The 22,966-nt window shown below is 47.2% G+C and overlaps 1 protein-coding gene across 2 annotated transcripts in view; it reads left to right on the plus strand.

The window, feature by feature from the left end:
* The window catches only part of MYO18B (myosin XVIIIB), a 250,375-nt gene that overhangs the window by 116,978 nt on the left and 110,431 nt on the right, over positions 1-22,966 (plus strand). For both annotated transcript variants that reach the window (XM_013063542.2, XM_045081486.1), the window contains exons 26-31: positions 6,462-6,581; positions 6,899-7,007; positions 10,383-10,507; positions 16,062-16,216; positions 20,197-20,320; positions 21,068-21,268. In XM_013063542.2, the coding sequence (XP_012918996.1) occupies positions 6,462-6,581; positions 6,899-7,007; positions 10,383-10,507; positions 16,062-16,216; positions 20,197-20,320; positions 21,068-21,268 (834 nt within the window). The remainder of the gene's footprint in view (positions 1-6,461; positions 6,582-6,898; positions 7,008-10,382; positions 10,508-16,061; positions 16,217-20,196; positions 20,321-21,067; positions 21,269-22,966) is intronic.

Here is a 22,966-nt window from a genome sequence, read left to right on the forward strand (position 1 = left end):
CTGGTGCTCTGCTACACCTCTGTGCCTCTGGGGACTGGATGTGGCAGGCTTGTCATTCCCAGGAGAGTAAGAAAGCCTGGGTACCTTGGGATATTAGAGTCTCTTGAACCTGAACTACTGGGACATGCTGGGGAGAGTGTCCTTCCAGCAGAAAGCTGGCTGCAGAGGTCTTCTGGCCAAAGTCTGGGCATAGTCATGGATGATCATGGTGGGCTTAGCTGAGGCCCCACAGAGGAGTGCACAGCTGGAATATTCCGAGTGCCTTAGCCAAGATGGGGGCCATCTTGTTTTCTCTACCTACTTTGTAATACAGATGAAAACCTGGGGAACTGGACGAGTTAAGGTCAGGTCCAGGAGCAGAAGGTGGATGAGGGGCAGGTGGCTTTGGGCCCTCGTTGCCCGGTGTACATACCCGTCTTTACCTATCACCACCACCACTAACACATATGTGATTACATCTTAGCTCTTTTTATACCCCTCAAAGCATTCAATGCCAATGGAGTAAATGAACGAAATATTGTTGGATTGAATAATTAAAGTAACTTAATGAACAGTGTGTCTGTGCCAGGTGCTGTGACCCATCCTTTACTTGTTTTGTCTCATTCTACCTTCCCAACAAAGTACAAAGAAGGTGTGATTAGTATTCCTGTGTTCTAGAAGGGGACAGTGAGGACCAGAGAGGGAAAGTGATTTGTCCAATATCACACAGCTAGTGAGTAGCAGAGCTGGGCTCTGACCTTGGGTCAGGCTGACTCCAAACAGGCAGCGAGAGAGAAGGAGCAGCTTCTCCAACTGGGAATCGGGTCAGGGAGTGGCTCCTCCTTCCAGCCAAGCCCTGCAGTCCTGGTGGTGGGAGGGTCTCATGCCCACAGGGAGGCTATGGAATGGGGTCAGTTCCTGAATATGGCCCAGATCACAGGAGCTGGGAGAATCTTGTTAGAGGTTTACACGCCATCCTGAAGGGGAGGGCTGGACCAAAACACATCTTCAAGATGGGATGTGCGGGGGACAGCATCCCAGAGGTTATTTCCTCATTAGGGGGGTGGTGCTATGGCACTTTGAAGACCTCTTCCAAAGCTCATGGAAGACCCTCTCCCCACAAGGCCCGTCGATGATATGTCACCCCATGTGTCCTGCTCTGATGCATGACACCGCCTTGCTTGTGTCAGAGTGTTGTCAGTGTGGCCCCTTAGCCCGTTCCTACCGACATGCCCACTGACATGCCCACTGACACGCTGGAGTCTGTGGGTCCCTCCCTTGCTCCTTGGCTCCTGCATACATTATTACGCATTCTTTGAGCCCCCAATAAGCAGTTTGACAGTGTTTCTAGGAGAGAAGGTCCTGGAGCCAGGCTGCCTTGATTCACATCCAGCCCTGCCGCTGGCTGGCTGGGCGTCCTCAGGTGAGTGTCTGTACTCTGGCGCCTCAGGTCCTCATGTGGAACGCGGAGACGTCAGTACCTACCTCCCCCTGGTTCCTGGAGGGTTCTGAGGGTTAACTTGTGCCGGGCCCCGGGTCACTCTCGGAGTAGTGACGATGATTAAGGTAGGTCCAGCTGGGGAGAGAAATACACAGGGAGGTGTTGGACCTGGTGCCCAGAGTGAGTCCCTGAGGAACCTTGGAGGCTGCCACTAAGTTAGGGAATTGTTCTGAAGGTCCCCTAATGACTGAGGCAGCTCTGAGGGCAGACACCATGCGATTGAAACCATGGCTTTAATCTCCTTGACAAGCAAACAGCACCCCAGCCAGCCAGCTCTGCGGCTGGACAGAACCTTTCCCTATTGATTAACCCCTACCCCCTTTTTCTGATTTTATTTTCCATTTTCTCTCTTAATCACCCAGGTTGACAGGGATGGGGCTTCTCTTCCACCAGGGGTGCATAAAGCTTTCTTTTTGGGCATGTCCCTCAATCGTGGTTGATCTTGCCTTTGAGCCCCACCTTAGCTGGTTGCATCACTCCCCCTCCCCCACCCACTCCTTCCATGTCTTCTCCAGGGGCACTGCTGACCCCAGTGGGAGTGGGACCTTGAGTCAGATGGTGGATGTGGGGACAGGGAGGTGCTGTAAATATGACTCAGCACCTGGGATTCAGGGCGGACTCCCTGTGGGACCTAACAGCCATGACCTTGAACAAAATCAGTTCGTGACTCAATGCCTCAGTTTTCTGTTCTGTGAACAGGGAACGACAGAAATGTCTCTCCCAGCATTCGATGAGCGTGAGCTTTTTCTGCTATAAGGGCTTGTAATGAACCAATTGTTTTCTTTAAATTGAAACGTACTGGGAAGACAGTGAAAGGCCACCGCTTGCTCTCTATAGATAAGATCATTTGAGGAGTTTTGAGAGCTCTTGAATATGAGAGCCAAGGACAAGGTTGGGTTAAGAGACGTGGGTGTTCTACATGTGGTTTTATCTCCCCAGCTTGGCAGGTGGATCCGTGAAGGCAGAGCCTTCACCACACAGTTGGTGCTCACATAATGAATGACAAGGGACAGTGACAACCCAAAGGATCCCGTGTGTGCTTAGCATTTAATGTCCATCAACATTTATGGTTACCCACTGTTTCTCTCAAACTGCAAATGATGCCAGTGAGAGGGATAGATATTATTTCTATTTGACTCTGTGTAAAATATACTGTGAATTCATTCATTTCTGTCTCCTTCTCTTTGATAGAACTTTGGAGTCATTGTCCCTAAGGAGAAAGAGAGTTTCTGATGATTTGGCTTAAATGGTGGATCCAGGGAGGTTTTCAGAATAATTTCTAGTTAATTGGTCCTTGAGTAATCTGCAAGGATCCTTCTGGGTTTGCCGACCAGGCTCTCCTCTCGTTAAATTGGTTTTCATTTTATATTTGCCTAATAGCTCTGGGCATGGTGCCCAAAACTCACCTCTACGGATAAAGCCCTTGGGCCCCAAAATGTAGGAAGGGAGAGGGTTTAGTGGGGACAGGGGAAGGTCGGGGGCTACTTGTCTCTGTGAAAAGCGTCTGTCATGTCCCTAATTTGAAAGCATTAATTGTCCTTTGGGCTCTAGACTTGGGTTGTGTAGAACTCAAAATTAATGCCTTAAATTAATTTTGTGCTCCCTTTGCTCAGGCTGATTAGAACAAATTAAATTTCACACTAATTGGCTAAGGTGGGGAGAACACAATCCTGGTGTTTGGGATCAATGCTGATTGCAGGGATGGTGGGGGGCAGGGCATCAGGGCGTGATCTGGGGCATTCCCAGGTTGCTCCAGCCCATATTCAGTGCTCACTGCAAACGATCATTCCTCTAGGGCCAGTGTTGCTGTGTCCTTGTACGTAAGCCAGTCTAACTCGTCTAAAGCCAAGCATGAAGCCAAGATTAGGAAGAGATTCTGGCAATTTCTAAGGCTTGGTTGCCTTTAAGCATAATCATGAAACGTGTTGAAGTCCAGATCCCTGGGTCCCACCAAAGATTGCGGTGGTGTGGGCATTCTGGGAATCCTAGACGGGGCTCTACATTCTAATGACCACCCCAGGGGACCACCCCCAGGGGACTGCAAATGTGCAGAACACATTAAAGATACCAGTGTAAGGAACAGCAACAGGAAGCCCCACCCCAGAGACAGCCAGGAGAGCTCTGCCCTGGGAGAGCCCCTGGTTTGCAACAGGACTCATCTCGGCTCAAGTCCCTGCTCTGTCACTCACTTGCTATGTGACTTTGGAATGCTCCCCCTAAGCCTCCTTCTTCCCCGTTTCCATTGAAATACACATTTCAGTCTAAGCCCACACTGGTGTGGTCACCAAGATGGGAAGCCCATGGGTTGGAGGAGGGGGAAAAAAGATGGGGGGCCTAGAATGTTCTGGAGCAGCAATCCTTGTTTTTGTAGCTCAGTTTTTGGGGACTATTTTTTATTTTTTTTTTTTTTTTTTTTTTTTTTTTTCCTTTCAGTCTTTATTCTTTTGTCTCTATTCTTTTTTTTTTTTTTTTTTTTTTTTTTTTTTAATTTTTTATTTTTTATAAACATATATTTTTATCCCCAGGGGTACAGGTCTGTGAATCACCAGGTTTACACACTTCACAGCACTCACCAAATCACATACCCTCCCCAATGTCCATAATCCCACCCCCTTCTCCCAAACCCCCTCCCCCCGGCAACCCTCAGTTTGTTGTGAGATTAAGAGTCACTTATGGTTTGTCTCCCTCCCAATCCCATCTTGTTTCATTTATTCTTCTACCCACTTAAGCCTCCATGTTGCATCACCACTTCCTCATATCAGGGAGATCATATGATAGTTGTCTTTCTCTGCTTGACTTATTTCGCTAAGCATGATACGCTCTAGTTCCATCCATGTTGTTGCAAATGGCAAGAAGATAATTTATTCGGTTTTGTGTTTTGCTGCTTACAAAAGTGGTTAAAAAAATCAACAGTGGAGAAATGCATTACAAGGAAATAGAGGAGTCCCCAGTGAGCCCACCCTTCTAGGGGGAAAGAAGAAATCCTTGATAACGGTGCAAGTACAAACAGAACGAAAACGGGAACATGCCAGACGTTCTATTCTGCAACTTTGCTTTTCTCCTTCCCCCCACGCCCACCCCACTCTCCACTATTGGCAATATATCTTGGGGACTTATTTTTTTTCCAAGTCAAAATGTATAGATCTTCATCCTCCTCCTCCGTGGGGCAGAGGAATGATTTTTGAGGCCACTGTGAGCTGATGGTATTGATGGGAACTGGCTGGGGCGGCAGCTGGGTTCTGTGCTGGAAGGACCACTTAGGGTCTGTGACAATAGCCCGTAGTCGTTTCTCGGTGCCACGCACTGGGTCTTATGCGAGAAGGAAGCATTTAGACATCTTCATGTACAACATTTATGGCATCAGATGGGAATGCAGGAAGGACGATAGACTGCCCCAATGCAATGCATTTTACTGCTCAGCCGACCGTAACCCCAGAGAGGAAGACGATCATCCAAGGTCACGTAATATGTTAGTTGCTGTGTCTGGACTTGAACCTTGTACCTTCCTCCTCCTCCTCCTCCTCCTCCTCCTCCTCCTTCTTCTTTTCCTTTTCTTTCCCTGTCTTTTAACCACTGTGCTCCATGGAGGGAGTCTCCGTTTCCCGAACGATCCTTCTGTGTAAGGTCATTTCTGAGCCTTTTCATCATAAACACTCCACTTATAACCATTTCTCTCCTCATTGCTTTGGCATATCCTTGAACCTGGAAAGCTGCACTTTGGGACAATAATAGCACAGAAGTCTTGACCCATCTGGCATCTGTAGTTGGTCATTGATGGGAAAAACGTCGGTGCAAGTGGGAATTCATTAAAATAGAAGTGTTTTTTATGTTTTTGCCTTGAAACAAGACTGCCTTAATTCACTGTATTTCTGAGGTAGGACCACAGCCTGTAGAGTGTGAGCGCCTAACTCACGACCCACTTCTTCCTTTCTTAGACCATGCCCCGAGCATGTGACTATGTGATTTCTCCTTTTGATTTCATTAGGGCAGAGCAAATGGTGAAGGAGTTCACTGGCAGAAACCTAATTTATTAATTGTTTTTTTCCTGTAGTTTTCACACCTGCAACTATTTGAAAAAGTAGATGTTTGAATTAGAATTTAAAGCGTTTTAAGAAGCAGCTCTCATGCATTCATTTCTTCCAATGCATTCCCCCTAATTTTCATGGAAATGCCTTGCCTGGTCATATTTTTTTAGGTGTATGTAATAGCTAATTTAATCAGTAATTGTAGCAGAAATGCACCTGGAATAAATGGGTGGGGAACACACAACAAGGAATGGCCATTCCCTGGTAGAGGGGAGCCATAAAGAGGTTTTCTTTTCTTTCTTTCATTATTTGAGAGAGAGTGTGCATGCAGCACATGAGCAGTGGGAAGGGGTAAAGGGAGAAGCAGACTCCTTGTTGAGCAGGGAGCCCAGTGTGAGACTGGATGCTGGACTCCAGGATCATGACCTGAGCTAAAGGCAAAGGCTTAAGCGATTGAGCCCCCAAGGCGTCCCCAAAGAGAGGTTTTGTAGCTTAGTGCTTTCCTATGTGGTGGGCACCTGTGAGTCTTACTGAGGGGAGCCTGTTGGTCTGTCCAGCAAAATGATTCACTGAAGGATGGGTAAGGAGATTTTCTGCTAAAACAACTTTTTAAATTGGGCCCTTACTATGTGCCAGCCCTGTGCTAAGCTTTATGTGGATGATCTCCTTTAATTCTCAAAATGATTCTATAAGTTATCTCCCACCCTGTAAAGTTGAGAAAACTGGGAATCGGGTGGGCATCCTGCCTGGTTCATGGTCACAACACTGGTGAGTGTTGGGCCAAGAATTCTCACTCATCAAGACCAATACAATTCTGACATCCACGCTCTTAACCATCTCATGACACAGAGAGCTGGTGATTTATCCCCGGGGGGTCCTGTGAAGGGTGCCTGGGGGGAGAAAGGTTGGTGGCCCTCCTCCCACGAGTGACCCTGTTGTAACCCTCCCCATTCCAGATTGCTGACTTGACCACAGAGCTCGCTGACGAACACTTCAAAGGGGACGTGGCCTGCCAGGTGCTGGAGAGCGAGCGGGCAGAGCGGCTGCGCACTTGCCGGGAGGTCCAGGAGCTGAAGGTGAATAGTCCCTGGGAGCTGTCGGAGGGTGTGGTTGTGGCCAAGCAAGGTGGCTGGGAGTGGTTGGGCCTGCCCCCTTTGCCATCTGCCTGCGTGTGAGAGCGGTAAGCCTGTGCAAGGTACACTGGCTTGCAGACTCCCATGTTCAAGGTCTTGGAGGACATTTGGGTCTTCCTAAGGCTTGGCCCTTGGAGGTGCCCTGAATGAGCACCGTGCAGAGGCCAGACAGTCCCTGGCTATGGGGGTATCACGGGGGGAAATGGCTAGGCCCAGACTCTGTCGAGCTCCAGTTTGATACGTTGAGGTCTTTCTTCCAGAGCAAGTATGAACAAGTCCAGAAGAATTTGGGGGAAGTGCAGAAGCAATTGGAAGAAGCCCAGCAGAAAATTCAGTTGAATGACTTGGAAAGGAGCCACACTAGAGGAGGTGAGCAGACTGGGAACTCCTGCGGTTAGGCGTGGGTGGAAAATGCCACCTTTTTGTTTCATTCATTCATTCATTCATACACACTGAGCACTGACTATGCTCAAGACATTGCTTTAGGGCTGACACAGCCCAGCGCTCCTGGAACTTCCGGTCTAGAGCAGACATGAGGCAGAGAACCTAACAATAGCCCAAATAGCAAATTATCAACATGACGTGTACACTTCAGTAAGAACACTAAGAATGTTAAAAAAAAAAAAAATGGCTCTATGGCAAAGCACCTTTAGAATTACATGAATATTTTTCATATAAATTTTGAGCAAGGTATTTCAGTCTTTAGAAGTGGAGTCAATGAAATTGCATCACTGGGTTGGAACCTAGACTCTGTCCCTTACCAGGTAGGTGGCTTTGGGGCAAGAAATGTGCTTCTCAGTTTGCTCTCCTTTGAATGGATGTCATCAGAGGTGATTGATGGAAACCGTTCAGCCATGTTCATGGCTACCTTACTCTTAATGGCTGATGCTACTAATAGTGGGGTCGTTATCTGTGTTCGTAAACTCTGGAGAAGAAACTACTCCTGTCCCCACTTAAAAGCAGTGTTAGGCACTCAGGGGGTACTGGAGAGAAGACAAGGCCCCTGAATCACTCAGCGACAGGTGTGCTCCACAGAGCCAGGTTTTTTGCTTAATGCCTGGCTCATGCAGTTACCCCAAAACCCACGTCTTATGGTTCGAGAGGCACAGTGACATCTCTGTCAACGTCTCTTCCCATTCTAAATGAGTCAGGTGAGAAGAACGCCCAGAGCATCTGTCAACTTTTTAAAAACCTTGGCATCATCCCTTTGGTGCCCCCAGAGGATTCGTGCCCTAGAAACGTCAGGGACACTCAGAGGAACAGGGGTCATGAGGTGGTGAAGAGGCAAAGTGCATTTGCTTTTCACTCTGCTCTGGCTTCCTCTCATCCTGGCTAACCCCAGGGCCGGCATTTACCAGGGGAGCTTGGGATTCTCTGGTACGCGGCACCCAGTGAAGGAGGGTACAAGCAGCGAGTGGGAAATGGGTTCACCCACACCCCATGGGGTGGGACAGCACAGTTCCCCAGGAGAGCATGGGCCCCAGTTTCATCCTGACTGTGATTGATGGCCCAGTTTGTTTCTCTCTGGGAAGATCTGGGAGCTGAAAGGGAGGGGGAGGTGTGCTTAGCCCACGAGCGTATTAGTCACAATGCTATATAGGCTCTCAGCCCTGGATGCTCATTCCAGGAAGCCAAATCCACAAATATTTTGTTTTTCATTATGAAAGCAATACATACTCATTACATAAAATTTCTAAAATATAGGAAAGTTGAAAGGAGCCATAAAACATTTTAATCACACCCCAGCAAGTCCACGACAACCTCCTCAATGGCTCAAGCCAGAGTATCAATTATTGAAAACATGGCTGTTTTTCCACCAGGCGTGGTGAAGTGTTTGGAGAGGACCTTTTATGGTGTGTGGACAGCACTGGGTAGGCCACCAGGGGAGGGGGTGACAGAAGGATTTTAGTTGGGCCCTGCACTCCAGAAATTTGTGGTAGACCTGGGGAAGTCAGATAAATCTAGGAAAAGTGGATAATGAAGGGCTGAGTTATATGTATGGATTAAGAATGCCTCTCCCATACCCCACCCCCGGGAGGGACGCTAGAGGTGGAAATCAGCTTTGAGGCATGGAGAACCGTTTCCTCATCTGCTTGTGCTGACCATGCCTACCGCTCGCTCTGTGGAACATCGTAACGCAGAGTACGAGTAAGGCTGCACAAATGCTTTCTGCTTTCTCTTCCTTTCGCAGATGCTTGCTATTTGAATCCCCCCCCCCGCCCTGGTGGGGAGACAGGATTCTTTTTCTGCCATGGTATTATTTACCTTGGTGGAAAACTGATCAAGCTCTAACTCCTTAAAATTTTATCATCCTATTTGAGTTCATTATGTGGGAATCCCTATTGGAGTCACCTCCTTTAAGACTTCAGTCCTACCATCTTTTTGAGCATTCACCCATCCTTCCATCCATCCATCCATGTACCCACTCATCCATCCATCCATCCTTCCATCCATCCATGTGTCCACCTGTCCATCCATCCATCCAGTGAAAGTTATGAAGTATTTATGATATGCTAGGCATTGTAGTAAATCCCTCAGACACAATCATGAACAAAATGGTTTGCTGTTTTTGTGAGTTTGAATTCTCTTCTGGATTTCTATAAGCTTCCCTTATGAGAGATCTGATCATGCTAGGTTGTAGTTGTCTTTTTGTATGTTTGTCTCCTGTACTAGATTCTGCTGGAAGATAGTGTGGTTTCTTGTTTCATTATCCCTTGTGTCTCGTGTGCAGCTCAGTGAGCATCTCAGTGCATGGTAGAAGGAAAAATGTATGATGTATGTATGTATGTATGTATATATGGATGGATGGATACATTATGTATGGATGTATGGATGGATGTATGGATGGATGGATAGATGTATTTATGGATGGATGGATGGAAAGATGGTTGGATGGATGGATGGATGGATGAATGAAGTGGATGGTCACTATCTTCAGCTGTCCACATGTAGAATGTTTCCCATAGTTCCATTACTTTAAGGGAATTATTCTATTACTCAGATAATCTAAAGACACCATAACCTTGGTTTAGCCCCTTCTATTCAATTAGTTTTCATCATACCAGCAAGTGATTTTTTTTAAAAAAGATTTTTACTGAATCAAAGGATTGTTCTCTTATCTCATAGAGATATCTTAGGACCAATGTCTCTGTTGCTATACATTCATTGCCCCTTAGTCATTACCCTTTAATTATTGTTCATTGATTTATTAATTAATTTAACCAGTAGTTGTTGCTTACATACTGTCACCCAATGTGGTTGGCCAGAAAGATGACTCCAATTGGTGAACTTGTATCAACATGTATGGGGGAAACTTCTGTGTTTTGTGGATGCTTCTAGAGGGTGTTGAGAATCTACAAATGACTGAAATAGCTCTCCAGAATAGATGGTTGTGGAATTCCCTTGGAAAAAGAAAAGTATATGTATGCTTATAGAGAAATTAAACAGTATAAGGCAACAGAGCTTAGAATAGTAAGCAGGCAATAATTTTGGACAACTAGAGGTGGTCAGGACAGGCTGCCTGGAAGAAGAGGTTTTTGATTTTTTTGTTTAACAACAACAACAACAAAAAAACAATTTTAACTTGGACTTAAGGCAGGATTTCTTAACCTGAAGCCCAAGGTCAGGCCTCAGGAACTCTATATTGCAAAATTATGTACAAAGAGCTAAGATAGTGTGAGAGAACCACCCTCATTCACCTAACCTCCACTCCTGCCTCCTCCCACCCCCGACTTTGTTAACTAGCGGATGAATGGCAGATGCGCTTCGACTGTGCTCAGATGGAGAACGAGTTCCTCAGGAAGCGTCTGCAGCAATTTGAGGAGAGGTTGGACTCAGAGCTGACATCCAGGAAAGAACTGGAGCAGAAGGTAAGAGGTTGTAGCAGGTCTGGGTCCCCAAAGGGCCAGATTGGGGAGGTTCTCAGCAGCACTGTTCAAGGTAATGGCTGAACCTGGGAAGGGAGAAATAGGACCCCCCCCATTTCATGTTTTTATACCTCCACTCCAAATGCTGGTCACTGTGGGAGATGAGAAACATTTTGTCCATATGTGGGTGTTGTACATGGGGAAAGAATACACTGGAATAAAGAACCTTGGACCTTGGGCCTCAGATCTTTCTCCTCTATAGAATGATTGCCATATGCCCTTAGAATGGTCCAGTCTTATCCATTTCCTTTGCCTCTAATCTCCCACCTCCATCTCTCATCTAGATCAGAGCAACAGCCTCCTACTTGGTCTCCTTGCCTCCAGCTTCTCCCCTCACCTACCTGCCCCACAGCAGCCAAGAGATCTTTCAGCCTTTTTCAGACTGTGCTGTTACTGCACATTACGCTGACTCTCAGGGTGGACTGTTTCCTTCAGTGTTTTGTAAATTTTGACTGTGAGCTCATCATCAACATGCCTCTTTCTCCCACACCACAGGCTCCCAGGTGGTCTATGTGATGGAATATTCTTTTTTCTTCCTCTGACTGTTACAGTGAATTTTGTGTGTGTTTAGCTATTTTATTATTTTTTCTTTTTTTTTAATGGTGTTATATTAGTCACCATAAAATACATCTTTAGTTTTTGATGCAGTATTCCAAGATACACTGTTTCTGTACCATACCCAGGGCTCCAAGCAATCCATGCCTTCCTTAATGCCCACCATCAGGCTCACCCATTACCCACCCCTCCCTTCTAAAACCCCCAGTTTGTTTCTTGGAGTCCACAGTCTTTCATGGTTCATCCCCCTGCTTTTGATTCCCCCCCTTCAATTTTCCTTTCCTTCTCCTAATGTCCTCCATGTTATTCCTCATGTTCCACAAGTAAGTGAAACCATATGATAATTGACTTTCTCTGCTTGACTTATTGCACTCAGCATAATCTCCTCCAGTCCCATCCATGTTGATACAAAAGTTGGGTATTCATCCTTTCTGATGGTTGCATAATACTCCATAGTATACATGGACCATATCTTCTTTATCCATTTGTCTATTGAAGGGCATCTCTTCTCTTTCCACAGTTTGGCCACTGTGGACAGTGCTGCTATGAACATTGGGGTGCATGTGGCCCTTCCTTTCATTACATCTGTGTCTCTGGAGTAAATGCATAGTGGTGCAATTACCAGGTCATAGGGTAGCTCTATTTTTCATTTTTTTGTTTAGTTATTTTAGTCTTGCTTTAAAACTTTAAAAAAATGTCGTATTGATTTTCATGGCAGTTCTATGTTTGTAGGTTGTGGGTGTGTTTCTCTAGAAGAAATATTTTTGCTCTGTCTCCTGCAGCAGCCTTTGAGATTCTGAAAAATTATCTCCACTGCAGACTTTGGCAACAAGGGCACAGAATTTGAGCTCTCAACCCACCTGAGGCACAGATCTAGGGTTTTGACTTCTTAGGGGAACATGTTCTCATCCATCCAGAGCCAGCCTGGCACCAGGCCTTCTGACTCCCTTCCAGACCAGTAGGTGGAGCTTTTCTTGCCCCCTTACCCTGAGGGGCAGCTCTCTGAGGGTCATGACTTAATGCAGGGGTCTTCTTTCCAACTTCCACCTTCCTTAGTCCCAAGGCTTTGTCTCTTGTCTCTGTCTGAGCGTTCAAACCCAGCCATGGTGCTGTGATCCTTAGTTACATTTCTGGATCTTTTGGCTGCTCCCTTTCTCCCCCACCATGGCAGCCAAACCCTTCTTGGCTCTTGTTTTGTGTCCTTTGTGTTTAGGATATCCTGAAGTTTTCCTTCCTTTCTTGAAAGTGCAGCCAGATATCACAAATATCAGGTATTCACATCTAATATTTTCTAGACAAATATAGGGATATTTTGGTCTCTTTGACTGTTTTGAATGGTCTCCAGTGACACCTAGACTACATTTTAACCAGCTACACTCTAACTAGTGGTGTGCTGGTAACTGGGCCTTTGAAACTAAACACGCCGATGTTTAGCATTTACCAATGGCCAATTTCCATGGTGTAAATGTTTCCACTGGGGCCAATCTCAGCCTACCATTGTGAGAGCACTGTGTGGAATTGGGAGGAGAGTCAGCTCTCATAAATGGCTCTAGCATGCTGAATCCAAGCATATTCACTTGTTCAAAGCTTATAGCCAGAGAGAGAGGAGGGTATCTTCCTATACATTCCCTGCTTAGACCATTGCCCCCCTCATCGTCAACACCTCCCGCCAGAGGGGCCCCCTTGATACAATGGATAAACCTATGTTAATGCTTCATTATCACCTAAAGTCTATAGGTTACAATAGGGTTCACTCTTGGTGTACATTCTGTGGGTTTAGACAAATGTGTCAGGACATGGATCCCCCATTGTAGTTTTAAGGAGGAGTTTGGGGTACCTGGGTGGCTCAGTCCTTTAGCGTCTGCCTTCAGCTCAGGTCATGATCCCAGGGTCCTGGGATCAAGCCCCACACCAGGCTCCCTGCTCAGTGGGGGAATCTGCTTCTCCCTCTCTCACTACCTCTACTTGTATTCCCTCTCTTGATGCCCCCCACGTCCAATAAATAAATAGAAAATCTTAAAAAAAGGATGTTTTGCTACCTTAAAAATCCTCTCTGCCTCAGTGATTCCTCCCTCCATACTTTTGCCTTTTCCAGAATGTCGCATAGTTGGAATCATATGGTATGTCACCTTTTCAGATCGGCTTCTTTCACTTAGTTGTAGGCATTGAAGTTTCTCTACCTCTTTTCCTAGCTTGATAGCTGAAGAATATTGCATGGTCTGGATAGACCACAGTGTGTCCACTCACCTATGGAAGAACATATTGGTTGCTTCCATGTTTTGGCAATTGCAAGTAAAGCTGAAATAAACACCCATGTGCAGGTTTTCATGTGGACAGAAACTTTAAACTCCTCTGGGTCAATCAAAAGGAGAATAATTGCTGGATCATATGGGAAGGGCATGTTCAGTTTCGTAGGAAACTGCCAAATTGTCTCCCACTGTGGCTGTCCCATTTTGCATCCCCACCAGCACTGCGAGAATTCCTGTTGCTTTACATTCTTGGCAGCATTTGGTGTTGTCTGTGTTCTGGATTTGGGCCATTCTCATAGGTGCATGGTGGTGTCTTGTTTTAATTTGCAATTCCCTTGGGCCATATGACATGGAGCACCTTTTCAAAGGCTTATTCATGGTCTTTATTCTTTGTGAGAACTGTCTTTTAAGGTCTTTGGCCCATTTTTTAATTGAGTTGTTTTCTTGTTGGGTTTCAAGTGTTCTTTGTATATTTTGGAGAACAGTCGTCTGTCCAACATGTTTTTTGCAAATATTTCCTCCCAGTCGATAGCTGATCTTTTCATTTTCTCTCTATTTTTAAAAGATCTTATTTATTTATTTGAGAGCAAACAAGAGAACACACAAGCAGGGGGTGGGGTGAGGGAGAGGGAGAAGCAGGCTCCCCACTGAGTAGGAAGCCCCAACGTGGGGCTCAATCCCAGGACCCTGGGACCATGATCTGAACTGAAGGCTGATTAACCAACTGAGCCAATCAGGCTCCCCTGTCTTTTCATTTTCTTGACAGTGTCTTTTGCGGGGCAGAAAATTTTAACTTCTAATGAAGTCCAGCTTTTAAATTCTTTCTTTCATGGGTCATGACTTTTGTGTATATCTCTAAAAAGTCACTGCCAAACCCAAGGTCATGTAGGTTTTCATCTAAATTATCTTCCAGGAGATTTAAAGTTTTGCATTTTGTTTTTTATTTTTTTAAAGATTTTATTTATTTATTTGATAGAGATCACAGGTAGGCAGAGAGGCAGGCAGAGAGAGAGAAAGGGGGGGGGGAGCAGGCTCCCCGCTGAGCAGAGAGCCCGATGCGGGGCTTGATCCCAGGACCCTGAGATCATGACCTGAACTGAAGGCAATGGGTTAACCCACTGAGCCACCCAGGCACCCCTATAGTTTTGCATTTTAGGTGTGTGATACATTTTAAGTTAATTTTTGTGAAGGGTGTATGGTCTATGTCAAGATTCTTCTTCTTTTTTTTTTTTTTTGCATGTGGATGACCAGTTGTCTCAACATCATTTGCAGAAAAGATTATTTTGCTCATTGTATCACCTTTATTCTTTTGTGAAAGATCAAATGTCTATATCTCTGTGAGTCTATTTCTGGGCTCTCCTCTTCCCTTGCACTGCCTTAGTCTTCCTCACCTCTGGGCCTTTGCACATACTGTTACCTTTTCCTAGAATATTCTCCTTCCCCGACCTGGATACCTCCAACTCTCCTTAAGATGTGAGTTTATAGGTCCTTCCCTCCAGAAAGTCTCCCCTGACACAGACTGGTTGGGTGCCCTTGAATTGTGTCCCCAAGTATAAACCTCATCATGATGTATATAATTATCTGCTCACTTCTGGGTTCCCCACCCCCATCAGTGATGAGCACCTTGAGACTTGAGGTCCTACTTGCCTGTCCTGCTGTTAAATGTATCTCCTCACTGAGAGAAAAGCATTATGTGACCATCATGCAGAGGGGGGCCAGGGTGAAATCATATGGGGGTTTACAAACAATGGAAGGTCAGGATTCTCCCTGCCGATGATGGTTTTTGTGGTCACTTCCAAGCCAGACATTATTTTGTAGTCCTCAAAGTCATCCTGAGCTGTGGATAAACCCAACTACAAGGGAACAGCGGAGTTCTTTAGTAACAAATTATAAAGGCGGGTCAGTTTCCCCAAGGAAGGGGGTAGTTATTCATGCTGCATTAAGAAGTAATAAAGCTGCAACCTTTTCTGAGCTGCAGAATATAAGAAAACATCCTATTTGCCTTCAAATACTGAATTTAGAATTACAGGCTTCATTAACTCAGAGTTTTGCTTATTTAAAGAAATTCTTTAATGAGGCCATTTCTTCAAAGCAAGTGTGCTGAGTTGTCCTCTCTCCCAGATTTAAACTGGGACATTTGGGAGGGCTTTTCCTTGAGGAAGAGGCGAGAGGCTTTGCTTTTCTGTTTGTTTACGGTTATGTGTATTGCTGTGTAATTCAGGCCGTCGAAAGTGCCATTTACGGCCTGAACCTTTACAGACTGTCTCATGGGGTTCCTGGGTAGAGCCTTGAGATGTACCATTTTGACTGCTTCTTGGCTAATCTCCACATGGCTCCGAGATGAAGCCCATGGAGGAGGGTATTAATACTGCAGGCTCAGAGGGCTGTCGCGTTGAGGCAGGGCTTGGGTAGAATCTGTGGACACTTTGGCAGAATTATTATGGAGGCAATTTAAACCCTGCCCCTGAGGGGCAATCGCCCCTGCCCCCATCTTCCCCCTGAGCAGACAGGGTCAGAGAAGCAGCTTCCTTGTGGAGACACAGGCAGAAAGTGGTCCTGTCCGGGTCTCTCTGGCCCTAGCACCTGTTCTCTCCACCACACTCACTGTGGTGATGGCAGCTACTTGAAGTTCAAAGTAGAAAGTCCGTTCAAGGGCAGACCTAGCGGGGTAATTCATTCTGTGACTCCCACAGCTTGCGGAGCTGCAGAGTGCCTACGAGGGGGCCAAGAAAATGGCCCACCAGCACAAGAGGAAGTGCCACCATCTGACCTGTGACCTGGAGGACACCCGCCTCCAGCTGGAGAACCAGCAGAGCCGAAATCACGAACTTGAGAAGAAGCAGAAGAAGTGAGTTGCATGACACTCCCCTCGTGGGGGCTCCAGGGTGGGCTATATTGGTGCGAGGGTCTTCTGGGGTCTCCAGGTTCTCCTCCTCAGGCCCCCTCTCTTCCATCAGTGCTCCTCATCCACAAGGCCTAATGCCCTTGTCTGGCCTTTAATATCCTCCCCACCACTCACATCTTATTCCTGTAAGGTTCTCCCACATATGTAGCAAGAAGTGATTCCCTCCTGTTACCCAATCAGCCACGTGACCTTGGGGAGAGTTCTTGGCCTCTCGGGGCCTCAACATCCCTGTTCATCAAGTGAGGAATTGGTTACGGAGGGTGAGGACACCCTAGCATGGTGGTTGGGGGAGTGAGCCCTGATGTCACGCTACCCCAGTTTAAGACCTCATTATGCCCTTTTCCAATTGTCTGACCTTGGACAAATCTTTCAACCCCTTGAGCTTCAGTTTCTCAGCCTCAGGTCAGGGGGCAGAACACACCATACCAGTGAGGACTAAATGATATGGTTGGTAGACCCAATGGACTGATGTCTGATTCTTAACCCCATTGTAGGATATGCAGCCACAGAATGCGGAGGCCAAAAATCCACTCACTGCTCTCAGCAGTTAGGGCCTCAGCTCTCAGATCACATGAACAGCTCTGGCACAGACAGATGGAGCCTTGTGCATGAGCATGATGCCTATCTTGAAGCTGCACTCTGGTTCCCATGCTCCCCAAATGGTAGAACCTAGATGGGGACCCAGGAGCATCCGTCTGCAAAACCTCAGTGCCCGAGCTCATTTAACTCTGGACACCTGCTGTGTTGGAAGCCCTTCTGCTTGTTTGGTGAGGGTAGTTTGTGGTGTTCAGGGGTCCCGTTTTGAGTCAGACAGCCTCCAATGGAGACTTCATAGGAGACAAAGAGATGAGATACAGCCTCTTTTAGACAGTCTGGGAAGAAAATTCAGAAAAATGTTACGAGAGATGCAAGAAGGGGTAAGCTGAGTTATATTTTCATGGGAGTGGCATAGATTTTGAACTTGGGTCTGTGTAATTAAATATTATTTCTCTCACTTGGAGCTTTTCTGAGCTGGCTTCTTCATGTGAAAAAAAAAAAAAAGATCTTTGAGGGGGTTGTTAGCAATGGCCTTCCAAAACAAGAGAGGTTTCTTTAATCTTTTATTGATATCTGACTCTGTTTCCTTTTTCATGTTCCTGGGGGCTCAGCTGAATCTTGTCATTGTGGTGGGGAAAATGGCTTTGTCCTACCTTGGTCATGTCCTGTGTAACCTTGTCAAATGATATCTCTTCTCTAGGCCAGAGAAGGGCTGGGGCTCCTAAGGAGTTCTTGGACTTATTGCTGAAGAATAGCTTCTATAGGGGCACCTGGGTGGCTCAGTCAGTTAAGCGTCTACCTTTGGTTCAGGTCATGATCCCAGAGTCTTGGGATTGAGCCCCATGTTGGGCTCTCTGGTTGAGAGGGAGCCTACTTCTCCCTCTTCCTGTGCCTGCTGCTCTGTCTACTTTTGCTCTCTGTCAGATAAATAAAATCTTAAAAAAAAAAAAAAAAGCTCCTACAGACCCCGTCTGTAAATGGGGGACTCCAGCTTCCCCTCAGGGTTTCTGCCAGTTATGACAATATCAGCTTTCCTCTGTGGGTTCTGCTCCAGTTCTTTTAATATTTTTTAAAGATTTATTTATTTATTTGAGAGAGAGAGAGAGATTGAGCAGGCAGGGAAGGGGCAGAGGGAGAGAGAGAAGCAGACTTCCTGCTGAGCAGGGAGCCTGACACAGGGCTAGATCTCAGGATCCCGGGATCATGACCTGAGCTGAAGGCTGATGCTTAACCAAATGAGCCACCCAGGTGACCCTCTGCTCCTATTCTGAGGAGTTATGTCGGGGGGTTTCACTCTTCAGTGAGGATGGGAGCTTTCCAGAGAGATCCATCTCTCTGGTCTTTCCCTGACACTCCTTGGGCAGAATCCTCCATTCTAGGCACTCAAGACCCTCCTGATGGGGCTCCCCTGGGAAAATCCCAATTTATTCATACTTATATTGTTTCCCCCTGAGACTTACTTGTCCTGTGGTGCTCCCTATCCCTCTCCCATCTCTTGGCAGACATTAATTCATGTTCTGAAGCCCGTTGCAAACAGCAGTCATTATCTGTCTCAGGGGACCAACATTTTAGCTGGAAGCCTTGCTCTAATGATGGGAAGTCAGGCAAAATGTAGTGGGGAAAGATCTAGAAGGGAGCAACCCTTCCTCCTATTTTTCTAAGTCTAATCAAACTGTAGAGGTAGCCGCCTCCTCAGTTTGCTGGGCCCTGGTGGACTGATGTCCACCACAGTTCCCCTGTCCCTCCACCGTGGCATCTAAGTTCACAGTTACCCAAAGTGTTTCCATCTGGGTTTGGCTTCTTGTTGCCGTGGTTACTCCACGGGTCACAAAGCTCTGTTCTGAGGGCCGATGGAACTCCCAGCCTGCTTCCTTGCGGTGAGGCCTGGGCTGGGCTCACCGACTCCCACACTCACTGGAGGTTAGAACCCAGGTTTGGGTGGGGTGAAGTGGGTGTGGGAATCCATCTGGCCTCATGCACTTTGTCGGTCAGTGTGTTCCAGAAGTTTGGGTCTCTGTAGGAGCCATTCTTTGGCATCAGGCGGCCTGTTAGGCCAGGCCTCCTTGGAACCCTCTTTCACTGGCTAGCCCCCACTGTCTGTCCCCAACTGTACCGGTTAGATGGGGGGCTAGCTAAGACAGCAATGGACCTGGACCCTGCCTGGCATTTGGGGCCAAATCACTCTGCCTGTCTGAACTTCAGCTTCCTCTTCTGTAAAATCCATATCATCACATGTTTCTTGCTGAATCCTTCCTACACGGACCCAGCGCAGAGCCTGGCACTCTGGGACTCCACACCATTGTTACCACCATGATGTTTCCCTTTTCAGGTGGCCTTGAATGATGTCACCATCAGCCAATGAGAAAGCTCCTGGGCTCTTCCAACAGGAGGACTCCCTCGTCCTCCCATGATGGGCTCTCTTGGGAGTCTGAGGCTTTGAATGATCATCTGGTGTTAAGATACAATGGATAGTCTTATAACAGGGGAGACTTTCTTCTCGCTGGGGCCCAGACCCCACGCCCAATTCAGCCAGGCTGGCCGTGCCCAGGGAACTTTCCATGGGGGTTTCCGTGTGGCCCGAGGACAAGTGACCAAGGTCATACCTTATTGAGGCTTGGCAGAGAGCCTCCTCTACTGGTTTCCTCATCTGGGAGAGGGGTAGAAGTTCAAGGCAACTGCATAGAATGATGTCAAATCCAGGAGGTGCTTCACACTCGGCAGTCACCATCGTGGAGGAGCAGGTGGGCCCCAAATGAGGCATTTCCTGATTCCCAGGGCAGCCCCGAAGAGGACCGTCGAGTCTCTGTGTTTTTCTCTGGGGAACCAAATGAAGACAAGACCGAATGTAGTAGTGTCCAAACTTTTATCAATAATCACCGGCTCTGATTTAGCTGATGGGTACAGAAGCCAGACAGTCTCCTGTAGGAGACACAGTATAGACTCTCTCTTGTTTGTGCAAATATATACTTCCATTCCTTCCCCATCAGTGACTATTAGACCCCAAGCCTGTCTATGGGGAAACCCGATAGATGAGGTTTTTCTATCATTCTGTATGTTCTTCTTTTCCTGTTATCTGTTCTGTTATCTATTCTACCCTGGCTTTCACCTATGTATTTTATCATGTTTTATACAAGTCTCTGTTATATTTGGAGAAGCTCTATCTGAGCCCTAAAAGTTGCCCTCTGACATTCTAGATTCCTCCTGCCCATCCACAACCTTAGATAAAAGCACCGAGTGCAAACTCTCATCTCTCTCTCCCTCCCTCTGTCTCTCTCTCTCTCTTTCATGGCTGCCGACAAGTTCACTGCCTCTCTCCAGCCCTTGCCCGCCCCTCATGCCCCAGGGACACCCCCCCCCCCGCCATGACATGCCCTCTGCTTGAACAGGTTTGATATGCAGCTGGCCCAGGCCCTGGGGGAGTCCATGTTTGAGAAGGGTCTTCGGGAGAAAGTGACCCAGGAGAACACCAGCGTCCGGTGGGAACTAGGCCAGCTTCAGCAACAGTTGAAGGTAAGGGATGGGAAGGGCATGGAACCCTCTAGGCTTTTAGTTGCTGGTTTCCAGGAAACCTGCCCCCCTCTTTCACCCAAGGTAAATAGTGACAAGGAAGAGAACCTTGGGGTGGGGTGGCAGGGGTAGGCTGGTCTGCCAGCCAGCTGGAGTCATGGGTTCCGGGGTGCCTTAAGACTACTGTCATTGAAAGAGTGATTGTCAGAGGATCTGAGCACTTTCAAGGTACCCACCTGGGAGATAGGAGAGGCTGGGGAAAGAATGAGTCCCTGTCACCTCATCCAGGGGCAGCACCCTGTCCTATGCAGGCTTCCGTGCAGAGGGATTTTATTAAAATATGGCATGGGCACTTTATTCATTTGCTCCTTTTTCTTCTCCCTGCTACCCCCAAGAGAGAGCTCATCCTGGCATTCAGCAATTTCTTGATCTAGCCCCAAGTTCTTTGATCCTGGAGTTGACTTTCTAACCTGGATGAGTTATTTCTGGACACCTCGCCTCACTGCCCCAGTGTTGCAGTCCTTGAGATGTCACTTGCCTCTCGGCAGATACACAGCTCACAAATGGGCAAATGCTCCCTTTATGCGCTTTGAGTCTAACTCTGGGGGCCGTGGTCCCTACAAAGGCCCCCGCCCCTACTGCTGTGAGCTATCCCATTAAGTACTGAGGTAGGGATGGCAAGTTGTCCCATGGTGGATGGGATGCATGACCACGTGACTCTGGATCTCCACCCCCACTTGGTCTCTGCAGCAAAAGGAGCAGGAAACCTCGCAGCTGAAGCAGGAGGTGGAGACGCTACAGGCCCAAAAGCGGGAGCTGTTGGGGTTGTCCTCCCTGGGGGAGAGCTGTGTCGCTGGCTTGAAGGAGAGGCTCTGGAAGCTGGAATCCAGTGCCCTTGAGCAACAGAAAATCCAGAACCAGCAAAAAAACACCATCAAGCAGCTGGAGCAGGTAGGAAAGCTCTGTCCTAGGCTCTATCCCAGACCGGCTCCAGTGCAGAAGGGGCTTATTGATATGCAACGCCAGCACCTTACCTCACTCAGCTGCTCCTTATTCTGCTGTGGTTCCCTATTAGCCCCGAAACCCTTTCAACCTCCGAGTCTGGCATCCAGAGCCTTCCTGATCTAGCCTACTCCTCCCATCCTGCCAGGGCCAGAAACCAGTGTGATCCCCACTTCATAGATGTAGAAGCTGAGGCTTGGAATCACAGTGGGGGTGCCAGGAATTGGATCTGGAACATGTGCCCTCTGACTCCCATAGCACCTGTTACTTCTAGGAAGACTGGCACTCTCATCTTTGGGGAACAGAAAATCACTAATGGGAAGAAGGCAGGAATATCGACTACATTAATACCAGTGAAGTATCCAATGAAGATTTTCTTTGTGGACTTATTGGTTGATGTGCCCGTTTCATGCCACAAAGAACTCGAAGTGGCTTATAGAACATGTGCTTCCTAAAACAGAAAAATTATAAATAAAATGATCTAAGCTGGAAAGACACACTCAAATAGACACCAAAGAGGTTTGGGGATGGTGAATTAATATGCAGATATAGAAAGCATGTGATCTTATACCCTTAATGGGTTTAGCTCTAAACTTCCTGGTGGCCAGAGAGAAAAAGGAAATGTGAGTTTTGTGATGTTTGCTATCCCAAGGTAAAAAACAAACCAGCTTTTCCTGAGGTTTAGCTGGAAAGAAATTTCTCATGTGGCATTTCATGAGTGGCAACAATTTCAAAGTGGTTGTATGGCGGAGACCCTCTTTTCGAGAAAATCTGACCAGGTAGCACGAATATGGAAAGCAGATGAACTCTGAGCAGCTCTGGTTCCATGGAGGGAGGGAGTGAGAAGGCAGGGGTGCCTGGTCTGGCTTCTCACTTACCCTCACTCCACTGGCAGGAAACCCATTAAGTACTGAGACCCGTGTGTGGCAGGCATGGAGGGAAAAGAGTCTGAAGCAGTTCAGAAAACTGAGTTCCTTTAACTCACTCAGCCTACAGGAATTTATTAAGTGCCTACTTTGCATCATGCAAGGTGTGGACGTTAAGAATTCAGGTGTAAACAATACATGGGTTCCTGGGTGGCTCAGACAGTTAAGCATCTGACTTAATTTTGGCTTGGGGCATGGTCTCAGGGTTGTGAGATTGAGCCCTGGAACAGGCTCCATGCTCAGCCTGGAACTTGCTTGGGAGTCTCTCTTTCTCCCTCTCCCTCTGCCCCTTCCCACCACTCTCTCTCTCTCTCAAAACAAAACAAAGCAGATGTGCTTTCTGCCTTCTGGAAGTTTATAGTCATGTTGAGTATCAGGAGAAAGTTGAATTTGCGTATTCAGTCTTGGAAGCAGGATTGGGGGAACAATCAAGGAAGACTTCCTAGAGGAAGTGACATTTCCTGAAGGATGGGTCCAAGTTGGCACTGAGAAAGTTCCTTTCAGGAGGAAGAGCCTGTGCCAAGGCCCTGGGGCAGGAAAGTCCTGTGGCATTCAAGGAGCTGAAATATGTTCACATTGACAAGGTGTCCTTAAGGCAGCTCAGTCTCTTCGACCTTAAGCAAGCCCTCTGTCTTCTCTGGACTTTGGTCTCCTCCTCCATATAGTGAAACTGGAGCCTTGCCCATCCCCTGGCTTCCCCCAGCTCCAGCTAGGAATCCAC

Source organism: Mustela putorius, unplaced genomic scaffold (assembly GCF_011764305.1).
Source record: "Mustela putorius furo isolate JIRA1106 unplaced genomic scaffold, ASM1176430v1.1 tig00000578_pilon_pilon_pilon, whole genome shotgun sequence".
Lineage (NCBI taxonomy): Eukaryota > Metazoa > Chordata > Mammalia > Carnivora > Mustelidae > Mustela > Mustela putorius.